This window comes from Trichosurus vulpecula, chromosome 3, assembly GCF_011100635.1.
Source record: "Trichosurus vulpecula isolate mTriVul1 chromosome 3, mTriVul1.pri, whole genome shotgun sequence".
NCBI classification, from domain to species: Eukaryota; Metazoa; Chordata; class Mammalia; order Diprotodontia; family Phalangeridae; genus Trichosurus; species Trichosurus vulpecula.
In genome coordinates this window covers 112,552,569-112,570,843 of record NC_050575.1, presented here as the reverse complement: position 1 = coordinate 112,570,843, position 18,275 = coordinate 112,552,569, and the positions used below count along the sequence as shown (strand labels likewise).

Below are 18,275 nucleotides of genomic sequence, written 5' to 3'. Positions count from 1 at the left end.
TATCCACTAGGTGACACCACCTCTGAGCTAGATAAACAGAATACAAACTAGATTACAATAAGTACACGAAATTAAAATGGGGGTCAGAGGGAGAGCTCTTTTAGAGGAGGAAGGCTGCCAGAGTTTAAAACCTCATTTAAATTTGAGCTAAATCTTTAAGGATCCAGAGGATCTTCTCTCAGGCCCTCTCCTTGATGGGAAAGCACAGGGGAGAGCTTTGCTTGAGAAGGGCCTGGGCAAGAGAGGCCTGGTGTCTGACCAGGGCATGGGAGGTAGAGTCATAAGTAGGTTTGAGCTGGACAGTCACAGGCTTTGGGGCCAAGACTTTCTCACTTGAGCTTTGGGGTTTGTTTTTTTTTGGTCAGGAACAATAGGAAAGGTTATTTCTCAGGATCTCGTTTATTATAACTAGAGAAGAAAGGTCCCTAGACTGAGCCATTATGAAAAAATTTAGGGATCAAAGTAGTCCTTGGTACTTTTACTCTCTACTAAATCAATGAGTACAGAAAACTTAATCTGTCTGGGTCCTTTCTCAAAGCAGGGACACTCAAGGAGATATTAAACCTAACACAACACTCACAGGAATAGGTGGTTAACTTAATTAAGAGAAAGGAGAATGCGGGCCTCAGTTTGCTTGTTTGTAAAATGAGGACAAAACTCTTAAGGTCCCTTCCAGTTTTAAAGTATTATCTTAAGCTCCTATGTAAGCACTAAGGGTTATATATCATTGAATCCCACCAGGGAGAGAGAATTAAGATTTTCTTTCCCTAAACACATATAGTTCTTGAACTCAGAAGCAGTTAGTTGGTACAGTAGATAAGAGTGCTGGGTCTGGGGTCAGGAAGACCTATGTTCAAATCAAGCCTCAGACATTAGCTATGTGACCCTGGGCAAGTTACTCAACAACTCTACCTGCCTCAACTATAAAGTGGGGATAATGACAGCAACCTCATCAGAGTGGTTGTGAGGGTCAAATAAGGCAGTATTTGTAAAGCACTCAGAACAGTGCCTGGCACACAGAAGAGGCTTACTATAGGCTTGTTTCCTTTCTTCTTAGCCAGTTTTGCAGGATGCTACAGAACACTGGCCTAGGAATCAAGAAAACTGGGTTAAGTTCCAGCGCTGATACTAACTTGCTGTGTGATCTTGGGCCTAAGAAACCTGTTGGAGCCTCAGTTTCCACATCTCTGATACAGGGTCAGGAGTACTTGTCATGAGGCTATGGGAGATGAATTAACAGAAGAGACTGCTAACATAAGCCATTACTAAAAAGCCCCAGAGACTTTATGTAATAGCAAGCATCCTAGCATACCCAGGATGGCCTGCTAGCACAGGCTCTTTGATCTGCTCTTAAAGGAAAAATAGCTTTTAAAGTGGTCAACAATCTTATTTTAATCAAACATATATATCATTCACATAGTTCAGGGGAAAGGTCACCCTGAACAAGCAGCAACTCTGAGACAAGCAGAGAAAGTAGTACAAATCGACAGGACTTCTGTCTGAGAAAGCAATATTTACATAGTTACCAGAGAGAGAAGCACCAACGTCTGGGTTTTCAAAGTTGGGTAGGGGGGAAGCTCCTCAACAGCTACCCAGAGTCTCCTCTGGCCAAATCACAGGAACATTCTTCCAATGAGTGAGCCCTCAAAGCAAAATGCTAACCTCAGAGTATATATACACTTCTCAGAGCCAGAAGGCATCACAACCTGTGATCTAGTGCCTACTTAGAAATTAGCAAAAGGTGTGAGCCTTCCTACAAACAAGCTTCCCCCAATCAAGCTTCCCTAAATGGGCTCCACCGTAGGGCCTATTACTGGGTGGGGAGGATCTTCCCACTGTATTAACATTACACCTTATCTTTGAAAGATACAGCAATTTTAGTTAGAATTCCTGGAACCAGTGTGAGGGTCCAGAGGAAAATGAAGGGAAGGGCAAAGATTTTGTTTTTGTTAAAACTTATTGGAAAGCTGGCAAACATTGTTCCTCAGGCCATCAATCTACATAATCTTGTTTGGTGTAACAAGGGAAGAAGCATGGCAATGTGAGGCTATTGTGAAAAAACTCCAGAGGAAGAGGGGAGAAAGAAGACCCAGAGATCCAAGAGTTCAATAAATATGTACTAAAAAGATCATCTAGCAAAACCATGCAGTTTAGTATCTACTTCAGTCTCTTAGAATCTTTGTTTCCCTTCTAGGTTCAGCTGCAGGGCCACTTTCCTTGTCAGACCTTCCCTAATTCCCCCAGCTGAACCAGGAGACCCTTTGTATTTATTTTGCATTTACTTTTCTTTGTACAGGTTTTCTCTCCCATCAACCCTGCCCCCAGGCCAACATAAGCTCCTTGAGGTCAGGTGCACACTTATATTTTTGTCTTTGCTTCCCAGCTCCCAGCTCCGTGTGGGATAGACCTCACCCAGAGACCATCTAGGCTGTCCTGGGCTGGAGCCCTGCTTCCCTCTGCTGTTTTGTGGGTTCTGCTGTTCTAGAATTGGCTCAGAGCCATTTTTTATAAGTTTTTGGAGGGACTCGGTACGGAGCTCAAGCTATTCCCTGCTTACCAGCCGCCATCTTGGCTGTGCTTTTATTTTCATTGTTCCTTATGCCCTAAATATTCTCCTTTTTTCTCGCTGGTGGATTTCTGTTATTTCACTAAAGCACAACTGAAATGTCTTCAACAACGTTCCTTCTCTTCTCCCTTCTCTCCCCCCACTCCCAATTACTGGTAACAGTGTTTTGTGTGTAATTATTTTATCATGTGATGTGGATTATAGTTGTCTGCGTTTTGTTTCTTCTCCCATTAGACTATGACTTTCATGAAGGCAGGGTTCCTGTCATATCTAAGTAGAGATCACATGACCCTGAGCACAGCAACCCATACACTGTCAGCACTTAAGAAACGTTGGATGAAAGCTCAATTACACCATCTTAACAGTTCAGCCTCCTGACTCCTCAAAGGAAAGCTAACATATCAAATTAAATGTTCATTGTTGTAAGAGAGAAGGCTCACTATGCGTTCATCTGCACCTGAAACTGACATTTTCTCAGGTTTTTATGTAAGGGTCTTGGTTGGAACATCCTTGACTTTGAAGAGATTCAAGTGTTATCATTTCTAGCCTTTCTTCCCATTCCTTAATTTGTGTTACTTCTTTTTACTGGCATTCTGACTGGGTCCAGGTTATTATTCTTCCCTTCACCTATTTTCTCTCTCCCAAACCTGGCTTTACTTTTTCTGTTAGTCATCTATGCTTTAAAAAAAGGAATTAGTTTGAACTCTTCGTTCTCCCTTCCCTCAGTTACTTGCCCAAGGTCGCACAGCTAGTAAGTGTGTCAAGTGTCTGAGGTCAGGTTTGAACTCGGGTCCTTCTGACTCTGTGGCTGGTGCTCTACTCACTGCACCACCTGGCTGCCCAATTCCCTCTTTCTTTTGAAGGTGTCACCATCCTATATGTCCGTACATATAGTAGGTGCCCAGTGTTTGGTGACTGTCAAGACTGCTGCAGCAACACAGACATGATTAAGAATCTGGCTCAGGGTAGTTGCAGGGAGGACAGGAAAGAAGAGACTCAGAAAGGAAGATATTATAAAGAAAGAACTGATAGGACTTGTTAACCACTTGAGGGAAGGGAGAACGAAGAGTTCAAACTAATTCCTTTTTTTAAAGCATAGATGACTAACAGAAAAAGTAAAGCCAGGTTTGGGAGAGAGAAAATAGGTGAAGGGAAGAATAATAACCTGGACCCAGTCAGAATGCCAGTAAAAAGAAGTAACACAAATTAAGGAATGGGAAGAAAGGCTAGAAATGATAACACTTGAATCTCTTCAAAGTCAAGGATGTTCCAACCAAGACCCTTACATAAAAACCTGAGAAAATGTCAGTTTCAGGTGCAGATGAACGCATAGTTAGCCTTCTCTCTTACAACAATGAACATTTAATTTGATATGTTAGCTTTCCTTTGAGGAGTCAGGAGGCTGAACTGTTAAGATGGTGTAATTGAGCTTTCATCCAACGTTTCTTAAGTGCTGACAGTGTATGGGTTGCTGTGCTCAGGGTCATGTGATCTCTACTTAGATATGACAGGAACCCTGCCTTCATGAAAGTCATAGTCTAATGGGAGAAGAAACAAAACGCAGACAACTATAATCCACATCACATGATAAAATAATTACACACAAAACACTGTTACCAGTAATTGGGAGTGGGGGGAGAGAAGGGAGAAGAGAAGGAACGTTGTTGAAGACATTTCAGTTGTGCTTTAGTGAAATAACAGAAATCCACCAGCGAGAAAAAAGGAGAATATTTAGGGCATAAGGAACAATGAAAATAAAAGCACAGCCAAGATGGCGGCTGGTAAGCAGGGAATAGCTTGAGCTCCGTACCGAGTCCCTCCAAAAACTTATAAAAAATGGCTCTGAGCCAATTCTAGAACAGCAGAACCCACAAAACAGCAGAGGGAAGCAGGGCTCCAGCCCAGGACAGCCTAGATGGTCTCTGGGTGAGGTCTGTCCCACACGGAGCTGGGAGCTGGGAATGGAGTGGAGCAGAGCCCAGCCTGAGCGGCGTGGACCAACCAAACTTGGAGTCGGGTGGAGGGGGCCCTAGCACCCTGAATAAGTGAGCTGCGGCAGTTACGAGACTTCTCAACCCACAAACACCAAAGACTGCGGAGAAGGTTAGTGGGAAAAGCTGCAGGAGTGGAAGGAATTCGCAGTTCGGCTTCCAGCCCCGGGGGCAGCGGAGGTGGGGCAGCCAAGGCTGCTGTTGCTTCCAGCTCCAGGACCACCTGGTGGGAGGAATTAAGTGGTGGATCAGAGCAGGGGTGCACAGCCTGCCGAAGATCTAAGCCCAGTTCAGGTTGGGGGTTCTTGGGGAAGGAGCAGTGCTGGTGTGGCAGAGCTGGCACCTCCCCCCCAAAAGTGGAAGTAGGGGCTGTTTCATTCTTTGTCTTTGTATCCCCAGTGCCTACCACAGGGCCTGGCATATAGAAGGCACTTAATAAATGCTTGCTGACTGAGTGAATGCCTAAGCACATAGTCCTCCTGCACAAAAGGATCAGTTCTGAATGTCATTACCAAATCTTGACTAATAAACAAACATGGTCATGGTCTAGTTGGCTGCTGCTCCTCCTCCTCCTCCATTCAATTCATTTCACCTCAACCAGTATTTACTGAACCCCTACCATGAAGTCACCAAAACAACTGCTGGTCCCAAGAAGCATACAGTTTTCTTAGGGAAATAAGACAGACACTTGTGAAACAGGTAGCAAAAGAAAGACTAGCTGATTAAATGGTGAAACAATACAGGTAAGTATGGACAAACGTAGAAAAGAATCATTCATTCAGCAAACATTTATTAAGCCCCTATACTGTGCTAGGTACTGGGGATAGAAAAACTCTTCCAGGAGCTTATACTTGACTGCAGATCTCTGGACTTGAACTGTGGTGTGGAAGCTGGATGGGTGGTCTGCAGGGGCATTTGGGAGAGGGAAGAGGTAGCCTGGTATAGGATAAAGAACGCTGGCCTGGGTGTCGAGAGATCCTGCTCTATATTAACTCGCAGAGTAACTCTGGGCAATTTCTTTCATTCTGAGTCCCATTTTCCTCTACCTTAAGAAGGACGCAGTTGGACTTAAGGTCTAGAATTCTATGACTGGCTGAAGACCAGGAAGTCAGTCAGAGAGCTCTCCTCAGAGCTAAGCTGCCTGTGGTACAGAAATGTGATAGCATATTACTGTGTCAGAAACCATGAATAACAAGAATTCAGAGAAGTATGGGAAAGTTTACAAACTGAAGTAAAGGGCAAAGTCTGGAAATATACACAATGACAATGATGGAAAGGAAAGGAGCAACAAAAAATCGCTGGTTAACTGTAAAAGCCAGGGTTGGTTCCAAAGAGATGATGCACCTCCTCCTGTACTTCTTTGCAGAGGTGGGACACTACGGGTGCGAGACACTGCATAGACTGGCAGACTTGGCTGATGTCAATTTTTTTAAACTCTTTCTTTCTAAATGGCATGAACTATGATGCCAAGAAGGCAGAGTTTCAAGGAAGAAGTACAGATAAGCTTCGCACACAACTGGGTACAGAAATCCATATCATTCAACAGGAAATCAGGAGGGAAAAGGGAGAAGGAAGGAGGAATTATTCCTAAGCAAAACAAACTCTAACTAAAAATATACAAAACTATTTGTGGCGATTCTTTCTGTGGTTACAAAGGATTAAAACTAAGGGGATACCCATCAATTGGGCAATGCTCCTCACTATTGACATCCCAGCTCTTATCTCCTTGCCTCTGCCCTGGCTGTTGACTTCTCACCTCCACCTCTTAGAAGCCCCGGGTTCCCTCCCAAGACTTCACTCAAAATCCACATCACAGGAGGCCTCTCCTTGGCCCTCTCCTAGCTGTCAGTTTCTCTCTAAAGTTACCTTCTCCTGACTATAGGAATCTTGTATGTACCTATTTATACACATGTCTCTTCCATTAGAATGTAAGTTCCTTGGGGAGCAGAGACTATTTTTGCTTTTTCTTTGTAAGATCTCATTCTGGGCCTCCCCACCCTCCCCACTTAGCACATTGCAGGGCACACAATCAGCCCTTAATAAATGCATACTGGCTCAATGTCTGACGGAATATTTGTTTTATGAGCGAAGGCTGAGGGGTAAAAGTCATTAGTAATGGTGTGGAGCTCAAATCAAGAAAGTGCTATGTGAGTTGGGCTTTAAAGACTAGGTGGGGGGGGAGGGGAGAGGGAGCAGCTAGGTGGCACTGTGCATAGAGTGGCCCTGGAGTCAGGAGGACCTGAATTCAAATCCAGCCTTAGACACTTGACACTTACTAGCTGTGTGACCCTGGACAAGTCACTTAACTCTGACTGCCTAGCCAAAGGAAAAAAAAAAAGACTAGGTGGGCATTTAACAGATAAAAGGGAAAGGAAAAGAAAGGGAAAGAGCCCTAAAGAGGGAACCCTCTAAGTGAGGGCACAGCAGGAGAAGTCCAAAAAGCATATTCAGGGAACAGACTCCAACTTGGCTAGAGCAGAGAGTATAAGGAGGAAAAGCAAGATGAGATACCGGTGAAAAAGCAACATGGTACTTGCTGTCTGTGATGCCAGCAAAGGAGTATGAATTCACTTAGTAGGCAATAGGGAACTACACCTCTGAAGAGTCTGGGCTCACACATTCAGAGCTAGAACAGACCTCAGAGGTGTCTATTCCAACATCCCAGCTGTAGAGGAAGAAAAAGAGATCCAGAGAGGTAAGCAGCTCACTTAAAGGTGGAGCCAAGATTGAAGCCCAGGACGTCAACTTCAGGACCCTTCTCCTGGCACCACACTCTCCTCAGAAGTGATGGGACCAGATCTAAGCCTGAGGAAGATAAATTAGCAACATGTAATGGTTGAATTGGATGAAGAGAAGGTGGAGCTGGGAAACTCCACATGATGGCAATTTTAACAGTCTAGGTGTGTGGGAGTCTATCCCAGGAGGGTGGAGGGGAGCATGAGAAGATAGGTGAGAGAACAGATGTAAAATACATGGCATCCATAGAATCAGCAAGACTTTAGAAGCCATCACTTTGGGAATGCCTGAACAAAAATATGGTATGTAATGGAATAATAATGTACCATAAGAATGGATGAAGAGGATAGCTTCAAAGAAAGCTGGATGCACTGTATGAACCAATACCGAGTGAATCAAGCAAAGCCAGTAGAACAGTTTATACAATGACAACACTGTAAAGACAAACAATTCTGAAAGGCTTAAGAACCCTCATCAACACAATGACTAACTGCAATTCAAGAGGACTGATGAGAAAGCATGTTACCAACCTCTTAATAAAGGGATGGATTCAAGATGAAGAGTGAGAAATACAGTTTTGTGGATATGGCCAATACAAGAATTTGTTTTGTTTGACTGTATGTGTTATGAGCATTTGCTTTTCCTTTTCTTTTTTAATCAGTGAGAGAACAGGGAAGGTGAGAAGAGAAAATAAATGGTTAATTGAAAAAATTTTTATTTTGATTTATATTTTTTTCAAAAGATCAGAAGCCTAAAGGATATATGAATGATAAGGGAGACAGAAGAGATAACATTAAGTTTCCAACATGAGAGAGTGAATAGTAAGGCTAATAACAAAAGCATCAAGGGCAGACAAAATATATTCACTCACCATTAGGCACTAGGAGAAGGCTTTTCACAATATTCTTTAAGGGCCCAAGGCTGATCTGATTGGTGGCAGCAAAATCAGACAGTTTAGCCAGAAATGTTTCAACCTGTAACACAAGAATGAACACAAATACCTTAATATTTTTAAAAATTATTTTTATTATAATCTTAATAATCAAATACAAACATTTCAATATACAACGAACAAAAAAGAGGACTGTTTATGAAACCATGAACTTCTATTACATACATCTTGTTTTTAAAGTGTATGTCAATAGAAGAGCAAGGAATAGTCTGTCAGATCTGTGGGGAAGGGAAGAATTCATGACCAAACCAGAGATAGAGAGCATTTAAAAAATGTAAAATAGGTAATTTTGATTATATTAAAATAAAAAGCTTTTGTACAAATAAAACCAATGCAGCCAAGATTAGAAGAAAAGCAGAAAGCTGGGAAAAAATCTTTATAGCAAGTGTCTCTGAAAAGGCCTAATTTCTCAAATATATAGAGAACTAAGTAAAATTTATAAGAATACAAGCCATTCCCCAATTGATAAATGGTCAAAGCATATGAACAGGCAGTTTCCAGATGAAGAAATCCAAAGTATCTACAGGCATATGAAGGAAGTGCTCTAAATCATTTTAATTAGAGAAATGCAAATTAAATGAATACCTATCAGATTGGCTAGTATAACAAAAAAGGAAAATAAAGTATATGTTAAAAGGTGGTACCAAAATTACTTATGTTCCCTTCTATAATTTTCCTTTTCTTTTGTGTTTTGAAGTATTTTATTGATGCTACTTTCTTCTCTTCCTTCTCTGTTACTACCCAATAACTGCCCCCCTAAAAAAAAGCCCTCCCTTGTAACAAATAAATATAGTTTAACAAAACATTAGCCATGTCTCAAAATGTATGTCTCATTCTAAGGCTCTAATCCAGGAATCTTAATCTTTTTCTGTCATGGACCCTTTTAGCAGTCTGGTGAAGCCCTTCTCAGAATAATGTCTTTAAATGCATAAAATAAAATACATAAGATTACAAAGGAAACCCAATTGTGTTGAAATAAAGATGTAATTCCATCCACAGATCCCCAGGTTAAGAATCTCTCTGCCAAGAGGCAAGAAGCCCTGGGTTACTTTCCAGGCTGTCCAGGACAACAGCTTCCCAAGCAAACACTTCTGGACATCAAGTAAAGGACCTTACCTCCTTGGGTTGAACCAAAAAGTAGAAAATCACTTCAGTCAGTGTGGCAAACTGCTGTGAAAATGAAAACGAGAGTTTCAGTACATTCATCTACTGAGTCAGATTCCTGATTCAACTCCACTCTGGGCTGAGGAGTCTGAAAAGAGACGAACAAGGCAAGACCTCAGAACGTTTACAGCCCCAAACATCAACAACCTCTTCCTCCCCCTCCTCCTCCTGGCTCATTTCCCAAACCAGCCTTTGCCTCCAACACCCTGAAATCTCTTCCTAACAACAAATTACCACCTGCATCCAGTTCACTGAAGGAGCGTTATTTTTAAAAATAGCTCATCAGCACCAGGAAGTATTGACACAGCAGTTGCTGCTACATAAAGCTGTGAACTGAGAGGAAGATTCAGTCTCCATTCTGCCATAGGCTGCAGCACCAGGGCATCTATTGTTCTACGGCAAGGCCAAGCTTCAATTCCACCTCCTTCAAGAAGGCTTCCAAGTGCCCTCCAGCACAGAGGACTGCAAAGAGTGCTGGATTTAAATCAAATGAGAGGATCTAAGTTTCTTCCAGCATACAGTATTACAAAGAGTGATGGATTTAAATCAAATAAGAGGATCTAAGTTCAAATCCTGGGGCAAGTGACCCACTAGGATTATTGGATCACAGATTTAAAGACAGAACTTCAGAAACCACCTTAGTCCTTAACGTTTCTGGCTTCCTTCTAGCTGTAAATCTATATTTTCCTTTGATCCACCCCAGCTGAAAGCAATCTTTTTCAATTGATTTCGTTGTGCTTCTCCATCTGTGTGCACAAGAGAGTCAGCAGAGACCTAGGTTTGAATACCTCCTGGAATGAGCTGTGTGCCCATTGATTGACAAGCCACGGAATAATGTCTCCAAGTCTCAATTTCTTCAAGTACAAAATACGGCTAATACTATTTGTAAGCATTACCTCACAAGAATGTGAAGATTAAATAAGATGACAAATGAATATATTGGACTGCAGGCTCCTTGGGTACAGATCCTGAACTTCCTTTAGCCCACAACACAGTTAATAGAACAGACCCTTGATATATGACTATTAAATGCATAAGAGAACTTCGAAACTAGAAGACTCTTGGGGTCCTCTCCAATCCTAACCACAGGATGGCTGAGCGAACTTTGCTTTAAGACTTTTAGTGATAGTCAACTCTAATACTGTTACACTTTTGGACAGATCTATCTTAGTAAGGTGCTAAACTGAAATTATCCTAGCAAATGTGCACCTAGTAGGTCAGTCAGTCAACTAGCATGTATTAAGTGCCTACTATGTGCCAGGCACTGTGCCAAGCTCTGGGGATATAAAGAAAGGGAAAAAGCAGTCCCTGCTCCCAAAGAGGGGAGACAACAGGCAAACAACTATACAAACAAGATCGATACAGGATTATAAATACAGGATAAACTGGGGGTAGCCTCAGAGGGAAGACAGCAGGATTAAGGACTGGGAACCTTGCAGAAAGTGAAACTCTTTGCTGAGACCAGACTGGAAGACAGGGTAATTAAGAGGCAGAGAAAACAAGGGACAGTGTTCCCAGCATGAGGGTCAGCTAGTGGAAAATGATCAGAGATAGGAGATGGAGTGTCTTGTTCCAGAAACAGCAAGGAGAGCAGAGTCAATGGGTCAAAGGGAATGTGAAGGGGAGTAAAGTATAAGAATAGAAAAGTGTAAGAATATGGGAAAAGGAGCTGCGAAGGGGCCAGGATGTGAAGGGCTTTGAAAGCCTAACAGGTAGGTCCTAGCTATCTCCTCTAGAATAAGTCAGAATCAGTCCCTTTTCCAAATTAAAGTCCAATATCTGAAGGTGTGATCATGTTGCCCCATCCCTTAATCTATTTTCCTCACAATGAACCCAACATGTACAATCTTTATTGAAATTAACTGAGATGGGCTTTCTTTTAGATTCAGCTCAGACATCACCTTCTATAGAAAACTTTTTTCCGGATCCAGCCTAGCCCCTGTCACCCCACCCCCAACCCTGCCATTATCCTGGGGAGCAAGCCTTCAGGATATGCAACCTGGCAACTACCTGTGCACCTGGGGCAGCCCACAACCCCCAGCCCCTTAGCAGCCAGAGCTAAAGAAGACCAAGGGGAAAAAAAATCCCCCCCAAAGTCCTTGGCACTACCAAACAGTGCAATATAAGAAAAGACATCACAGGGGAGAACAAGAATCTCAGGGGTTACCTTAGATGGCTTCTTAGCAACCGGTGAATGATTCAAACATAATGCAATATGAGAAATGACAAGAGAATTTCAGAGAATCCAGGATATTATGAACTGATGCAAAGTAAAGAGAACAATTTATACAAGAACAACACTGTAAAGAAAAATAAACTTGAAAGACTTAAGACCTCACCTCTTGTCAGAGAGGCGATGGGCAGAGAGTACAGAAAAAGGCATACTTTTCTGGACATGGCCAAAGAATGGGTTTGGTTTGCTGGACTTCATTTGTTAAAAAGGTTTTTCCCTCCCTTAGTTTCTCTGTTAATGAAAAGTGTTGGGATAGGAGAAGAGGCAGTGGTTAGCAAGTGTGATGTCAAAAGTAAAAAAAGGGCTATTGTAGCATTTTTAAGAATGAAAAGAACAGATGGAAGTTCAGAAAGAAGCACAGCCAGAATGGGCAGTTTTGAAAGTAAATTGCACCACTTATTACATACTTGAAAAAAAATATCAATATGAAATAGATTCATCATTTCATGAAGAATTTTCTTATGTTCTGCTCTGTGTGGAAACATTTTTTTAATATTTGTTCAGAATTCTTAAAAAATATTAAATTACACCAAAGAAAATGCATTGCCACCTGCTTGGCTTCCACAACCTGGGGACTCAGGGACCCTTTCCTTCTGACTTGAGGCTAAAACTACCTTCCTAAATTTGAGTTATGTCTTACATCAGAATATGAGGTTGATCTGGAAGAGCAAGGACCTTTTCTGTTTTCCTGGAACTAAACATAGTGTTTTGAATTTAGTAAGAACTCAATAAACATTCTTCCATCCTTCCAACCAGCCAAAGATTCAGTCATTAGAATGTAAGCTTCTAGAGGGCAGGAACTGTTTTTTGCTTTTTTTTTTCCTTTCTTTCAGTAACCCCAACAAGGCACAGGAACTCAATAGCACCTAAAATAAATGTTTATTGCTTGATTACCAGCGGTGGGACACACGCCTCAGTACTCACACCTGCCAAACAAAGTTTATAAACACTGGCTTTATTTATCTCAATGGGTGGTGTAGAAACTCAAATACAATAATATAGTAAGCTAACAAGACAATTATCATTTGTATTATCTCCCTAATAGACTGCAAACTCCTAGTGGGCAGGGGCAGACTTCTCCATATTCATTTCCTTTAAAGGCTAAGTACAGAGCCATCACAGGTTAAGTACTCAATAAATATTTGTAGAAAGACTAAACCTCTCATTAATTTACAGCCTGGATGTGTTTGCTCCCTCAGGGGTAGGCTTTCAGCCCCAAAATAAACTCAACTCTACAGCCAACCCCAGGGCAGCAATACCAAGAAAACTTTCTACATTAAGAGTTAAGGTTTTAAATCAAATTGCTTACCATCTGAGGGAGGGGAGAGGTAAAGGAGAGGAAGAGAAATTTTGGAACTCAAAAATTTTTTTAGATGAACGTTAAAAATTGTCTTTATAAAAAAAATTATTAAAAAAAGAATTAGGATTTGTGGACATGTAAATTGGTCCAGCCACTCTGGAAAACTATTTGGAATTATGGGAGAAGAATCATTAAACTATTCACATCCTTTGACCCAGAGATCCACTACTAAGCATATATCTCAAGGGGGTCAAAGATGGAAAAGGTCTATTTTTTTGTGCCAAAATATTCATACCATGACTCTATGTTTGTTGAAAAGGTACCCATTAATCCATCAATAAGCATTTATTAAGCACATACTTTATACCACTCATAGTAGGAGGAAGTGGGGGAATACAAAAACAAAAGTGAAAAAGTCTGCCCTCATAGAGCTTACATTCTATCAAGAGAGAAGTGTACATAAACAAGCAGATAGCAATCTTTATGTGTCTATACATGCACACGCACACACAAGCACACACACACCCACACCCACACACATACAACCTTCTACAAGGTATTGGTGGGAAGGGATGTCAGGAAAGACCTTATGTAGAATGTGGCATCTGAACTAAGCTTTGAAGGAAACTGGGTTGACAAGAGATGAGGAGATTGTTTATTACAAGCATGAGGAAATCAGTGCGGAGGCACAAAGATGAGAGATGGGGCATCTTGTATCAGGAATAAGGTGGCAGCTGGTTTGGTCAGATGCTAAAGCGCACTGCGGAAATAACGTACATAAGGCTAGAAAGAGAGTTTGTAACAAGGTGATGAAGAACTTTAAATGCCAAACCGAGTTTGTATCTGACGCTGCAGGTATCAAAGAGCTACAAGCTTTGACTAAGAGAGTAAAATGATCACACCTGTTCTGTTCTTTAGGAAAAATAGCATTGGTGGCTTGGTAGAGACTTAAGGCAAAGAGAGTAATTAGGCTACTATGATAGCGCTGGCAAGAGGTGTTGGGGGTCTGGGGTAAGGTGAGAGTGATGTAAATAGAAAGAAAGAATGGATGAGAAATGTGGTTTAGACAGACTTGTTAAGACGTGTCAATCAATTGGCTATGTGGGATGAAAGAGAGTGAGGGGTGGAAAATAATTCTAAGGTTATAAACCTAAATGTCTAGAAGGATAATAGTACATTCAAGAGAAACAGAAATCTGTTAGTGGGGTGGGTTTGGAAGAAATTATTATGAGTTTCCTATAAGAGAGAGTAAGACTTAAAATGCAGAATTTCGGGGTACAGCCAATACAGAAACCTGTTTTGCTTGACTACTCATATTTGTATACGGGTTTTGTTGTTCCTTCTTCCTCAGGTGGGGAGGGGCTGGGAAGGAGAAAATAAACGCTTGTTGATTGGGAAAAAAAATTAATTTTAAAAGTAAATATGAGTTGTTTTAGATATGTTGCATTTGAGATGCCAATGGGACATGCAGACTCAAATGTCCAATGAGCGGTAGGCATTTCTGCACAAGAACTCAAGAGACAGACTAGATATGGATATACAGAAATGTTGGACAAATTATGGAACATCAATTAACTGTTACTGCTCTGTAGGGAACAACAAGAAATTCAGAGAAACATAGTAAGACTTGTATGACTGGACACAGAGGCAGGAAAGCACTGATTACAATAATCTAAATGAAAAGAACATTAACAAAGTCAAATGTGCTATAATTGTAATAACTAATCTTAGTCCCAGAGGAAATAAGGAATTGCATTTCATTCTCTTTCCTAGAAGAGGAAGGGGGAGTGGGAAGCTATGAGTACAGAAGCTCAGCTCAAGTCCCACCTCCTCAAGAGACCTTTTCTAATTCCCATTTAGTTCCCCCTGGCCCTCCCAAAAAATTATTTTGTATATATCTTATATTTACTTGTTTGTGAGCAAGTCATATTTCCTGAGGAATGTAAGCTCCTTGAGGGCAGGGACTCTGTTTTTGTATTTGTATACCTAACATGCCACAATGCCTGGCATATAGTAGGCCCTTATTAAATACTTGTTGATTGAATGATGTTGCACACACCATTTGATGTGGTCACGGTGTAAGTAGGTTTTGCTTAACTGTTTTTGTTACAAAGGAAGGTTCACTTTGTGAGCTGGGATGGTTGTATGTTAAAAAATGAATGTAAAAAAAGGAATGAAAGTGTTAATTTTAAAAAGGGATTTGGATCTTAGCTTTGATTTTCAGCAAGAAATGTAGTTTATTCTCATATTTAGTGCTTGGCTGTATTTTGTAGTTTACACAAAATTAACCTGGTTTTTATTTTCTTAACATTATCTTAATTTTTATAAAAAGGCTGTATCAGACAACTGGGAAGCACAACATCCCACTAATAGAATAGTGAGGTATTTGCTGATGGATTACAATATAACTTTTATTCCATACCCCACTGTGTACAAAGAGCTGAGAAAGGTTACACAATAATAATAACAGCTGACATTTCAGTTGATACAAACAACCCCTTAAGTACAGAACTAAAAGTATTATTACATCCACTTTACAGAGAGGGAAACTGAGGTTCAGATAATTTAAATTAGCACAGGGACTAGGAATTTGAAGGCAGATTTCCCCTGACCAAAAGCCTAGAAAGCCTTTCAATCAATCAAAGCTGCCTCTGCTCTCATGAAACTTACAAAACAAGTTAGAATCCTGGAATTTCAAGGGATGCTAGAGTTTTAGAGATCCTCTAAGTTAGAGGTTCTCAACTTGCTGTCTACAATTTTTTTTCCTTAAACTTTTGATAACCATTATTTTTTTAATTAATTTTTAACTTTGATTTTTTTTTAAATTTCTAGTTCCAAATTCTCTTGATAACTGTATTTTAATATAATTGGTGTCCTTTTGTAACTATGTATTTTATGCATTTTGAAACTCTGTTCTGAGAAGGGGTCATAGGTTTCAGATTGCCAAAGGAGTCTAGTACACAAGATTTGCAAAATGCTTTACAAACATTAACACATTTGATCGTCACAACAACCTGTGTGCTAGTATCATTTCCACTTTACAAATGAAGAAACTGAAGCAGGCAGAAGTTAAGTAACTTGCCCAGGTTCACCCAGCTAGCTACATCTGGGTTTGAATTCAGGTCTGCCACACTCGAATCCAGCACTCTCCACTGCTGCCACCTGGCTTCCTTTAAGAAACATTTCCTTAAGTCAAACAAACCCTTTTTTGTAGATGACTTTCTTTTATTCGGAAGCTAAATTCGGGAAAGTGGAGGGAGAGAACACACCCTGGACTTACCCAGTCGGCCTTGGTCTGGATGGGGTTCACTCCCAGAAGCCCTTCCTTCCTATCTGGTCTACTGCACCCAGCCCCCAACCTCTGGCTGCACTTCCCTGTCTCTGCAGTCACCCCAATCGCCCCACAACATTAACACGCGGGCCACCCCTTAGGCTGATCCTCTTCTCCCCACTCCCCCCACCCCTAAAATCTCTTCGGCTTTGGTTCTAGGTTTTACTGGGGTTCATTGGATCTATGATTCGGGGATGGAAGGGCACTAGTTCACTGCTTTTACAGATCAGTTCCCCAAGGCCCAGAGAGGGCAGGCGACTTGTCTAAGGTCACAGTGATGCGTGGACGGGAAGCCCCGGGCCTCGGACTTCCGACCCCGAGCTCTCTACCAAACCAATCCAGCCACGCTGAAAAAGGAAGCGTGCAGCGAGAGCCGGGCAGGGCCCCGCCCCCCGGAGCCCCTCGGGGACGCCCCTGCCCCTCCCCCACCTCCAGACCGCGCCGCGCGCACCTCTGCGCTGAGCTGGTTCAAGTGCAGCATGTCGCTCCCTACGGACTCGGGGATGGGGTCCCGCGTGAAGTGAAAGCGCCCCATGGCCACACGCACGCACGCGCGCCCACCCTAGGTAGGAGCAACCTCGCCCCGACCGCCGCCGCCGCCGCCGTCAGCCTCGGTTTCGTAGCCGCAGCTGAACGTTGCGCGCGCACACCCGCGCGTGACCCGCGCCCCTCCCCTGCTCAGCTGGAGGAGCCTGGTAACCTAGTGCCTGGGCGCATGCGCCACTTCACCCGGCCCCGCCCCGCCCCGCCCCAGTTGTGCACGAGCGTTACATTCTCTCAGTGGTTCCCAGCCTTTGGCATGCGTTACACGCCCGGTATTTCCCCCAACTTGGAGCCAGTCCAGGATAGCAGGGAACCAAACCAAAGCCAAAAGCGTGAGAAGTCCAGTCCAGTCAACAAGCATTTATTATTAAGTTCTTAATTTGTGCCGGGCACTGGCAATAGGAGTACCAGCAGAAAGACCATCCCTATCCCTCAAGGAGCTTACAATCTAACAATTTAAATGGGGAAGACAACACATAGAAAAGGAAGCTGAATTAGCAAAGGGGTGTGGGACTGTGGGAATGGGGGGGGGGGGATGAGGAGATGGAGGAATGGGGGTGGGGCAAGGGGGCGGGTGGGGGGGGGGAGGCATAGTATAGAAAGTCCCAAAGAGTCAAGCTGCAACCCAGAGAGAAATGAAGGCCTGGCTCCCTTGGGAAGATTTTCTTGTATCCTCCCCTCCCTGCTTTCCCGGTTTCCTGAAAGTATTAACAGCATATTCCTCACTTTCTTCCCAATAGTCTTTGTGCAGTACAACAAATTATCATCCTCATTTTACAGATAAGAAAAGTAAGACTCTTAAAAAGAAAATTACTCCTAAAGTCAGACATTCAAGATAGGTATTTGTGTGGATTCCTGGATACTGGAAATCATGCATCCACCCAAAAAGTCCCGTGTGCTTTCCAATTCACCATAAGCCCTCAAGATGAGATCTGGGTTTCCATTCTTCCCTGAACTGGAGGAGCATGGACCCTGGACAAATAAATCACTTCCTTTCTTTGAACTTCTCAGTTTCCTCATCTGTAAAATAGGCCTAGTCATTCTTGTACTATCTTTCTCACATGGTCGTTGTGAGGAAAGTTCTTTGTATATAGAAGGAGTGGGAACTGCTATCATTATTTCCAGGATAATTAACTATTTTCCAATTCAATTTAATTGGCATCTATTAAGTACTTACATATAGAAGGCACTGTGCTGGTATGAAAGAGAGATAGAGATAGAAAGAACTGGTATCCTAAAGAAGATACTACCTCTATTTAGTAGTAGTAATAATTACAATTAGCATGTATATAGCTCTAGGGCAGGGATGGGGAACCTATGGCCTCAAGGCCACACGTGGCCCACTAGGTCTTCAAGTGTGGCCCTTTGACTGAATCCAAACTAGAGGGCCTCTAGGCTACAGGTTCCCCACCCTTGCTCTAGGGTGTGCAAAAGACATTAAGGGTTATCCCATTTGATC

At 42.2% G+C, this 18,275-nt stretch overlaps 1 protein-coding gene across 7 annotated transcripts in view; it reads right to left on the bottom strand.

Annotated features, from left to right (window-relative positions):
- The window catches only part of COMMD7 (COMM domain containing 7), a 39,245-nt gene extending 22,340 nt beyond the window's left edge, over nt 1-16,905 (bottom strand). For 2 of the 7 annotated variants that reach the window (XM_036749112.1, XM_036749114.1), the window contains exons 1-3: nt 16,725-16,888; nt 9,362-9,415; nt 8,165-8,267 (exon numbers count right to left, since the gene is read on the bottom strand). In XM_036749112.1, the coding sequence (XP_036605007.1) occupies nt 8,165-8,267; nt 9,362-9,415; nt 16,725-16,808 (241 nt within the window). In that variant the 5' untranslated portion in view covers nt 16,809-16,888. Of the gene's footprint in view, nt 1-8,164; nt 8,268-9,361; nt 9,498-16,724 lie in introns of all 7 variants that reach the window. The other 5 variants (XM_036749116.1, XM_036749113.1, XM_036749117.1 and 2 more) reach the window with 5 other exon arrangements.
- Nucleotides 16,906-18,275: the final 1,370 nt, after the last annotated feature.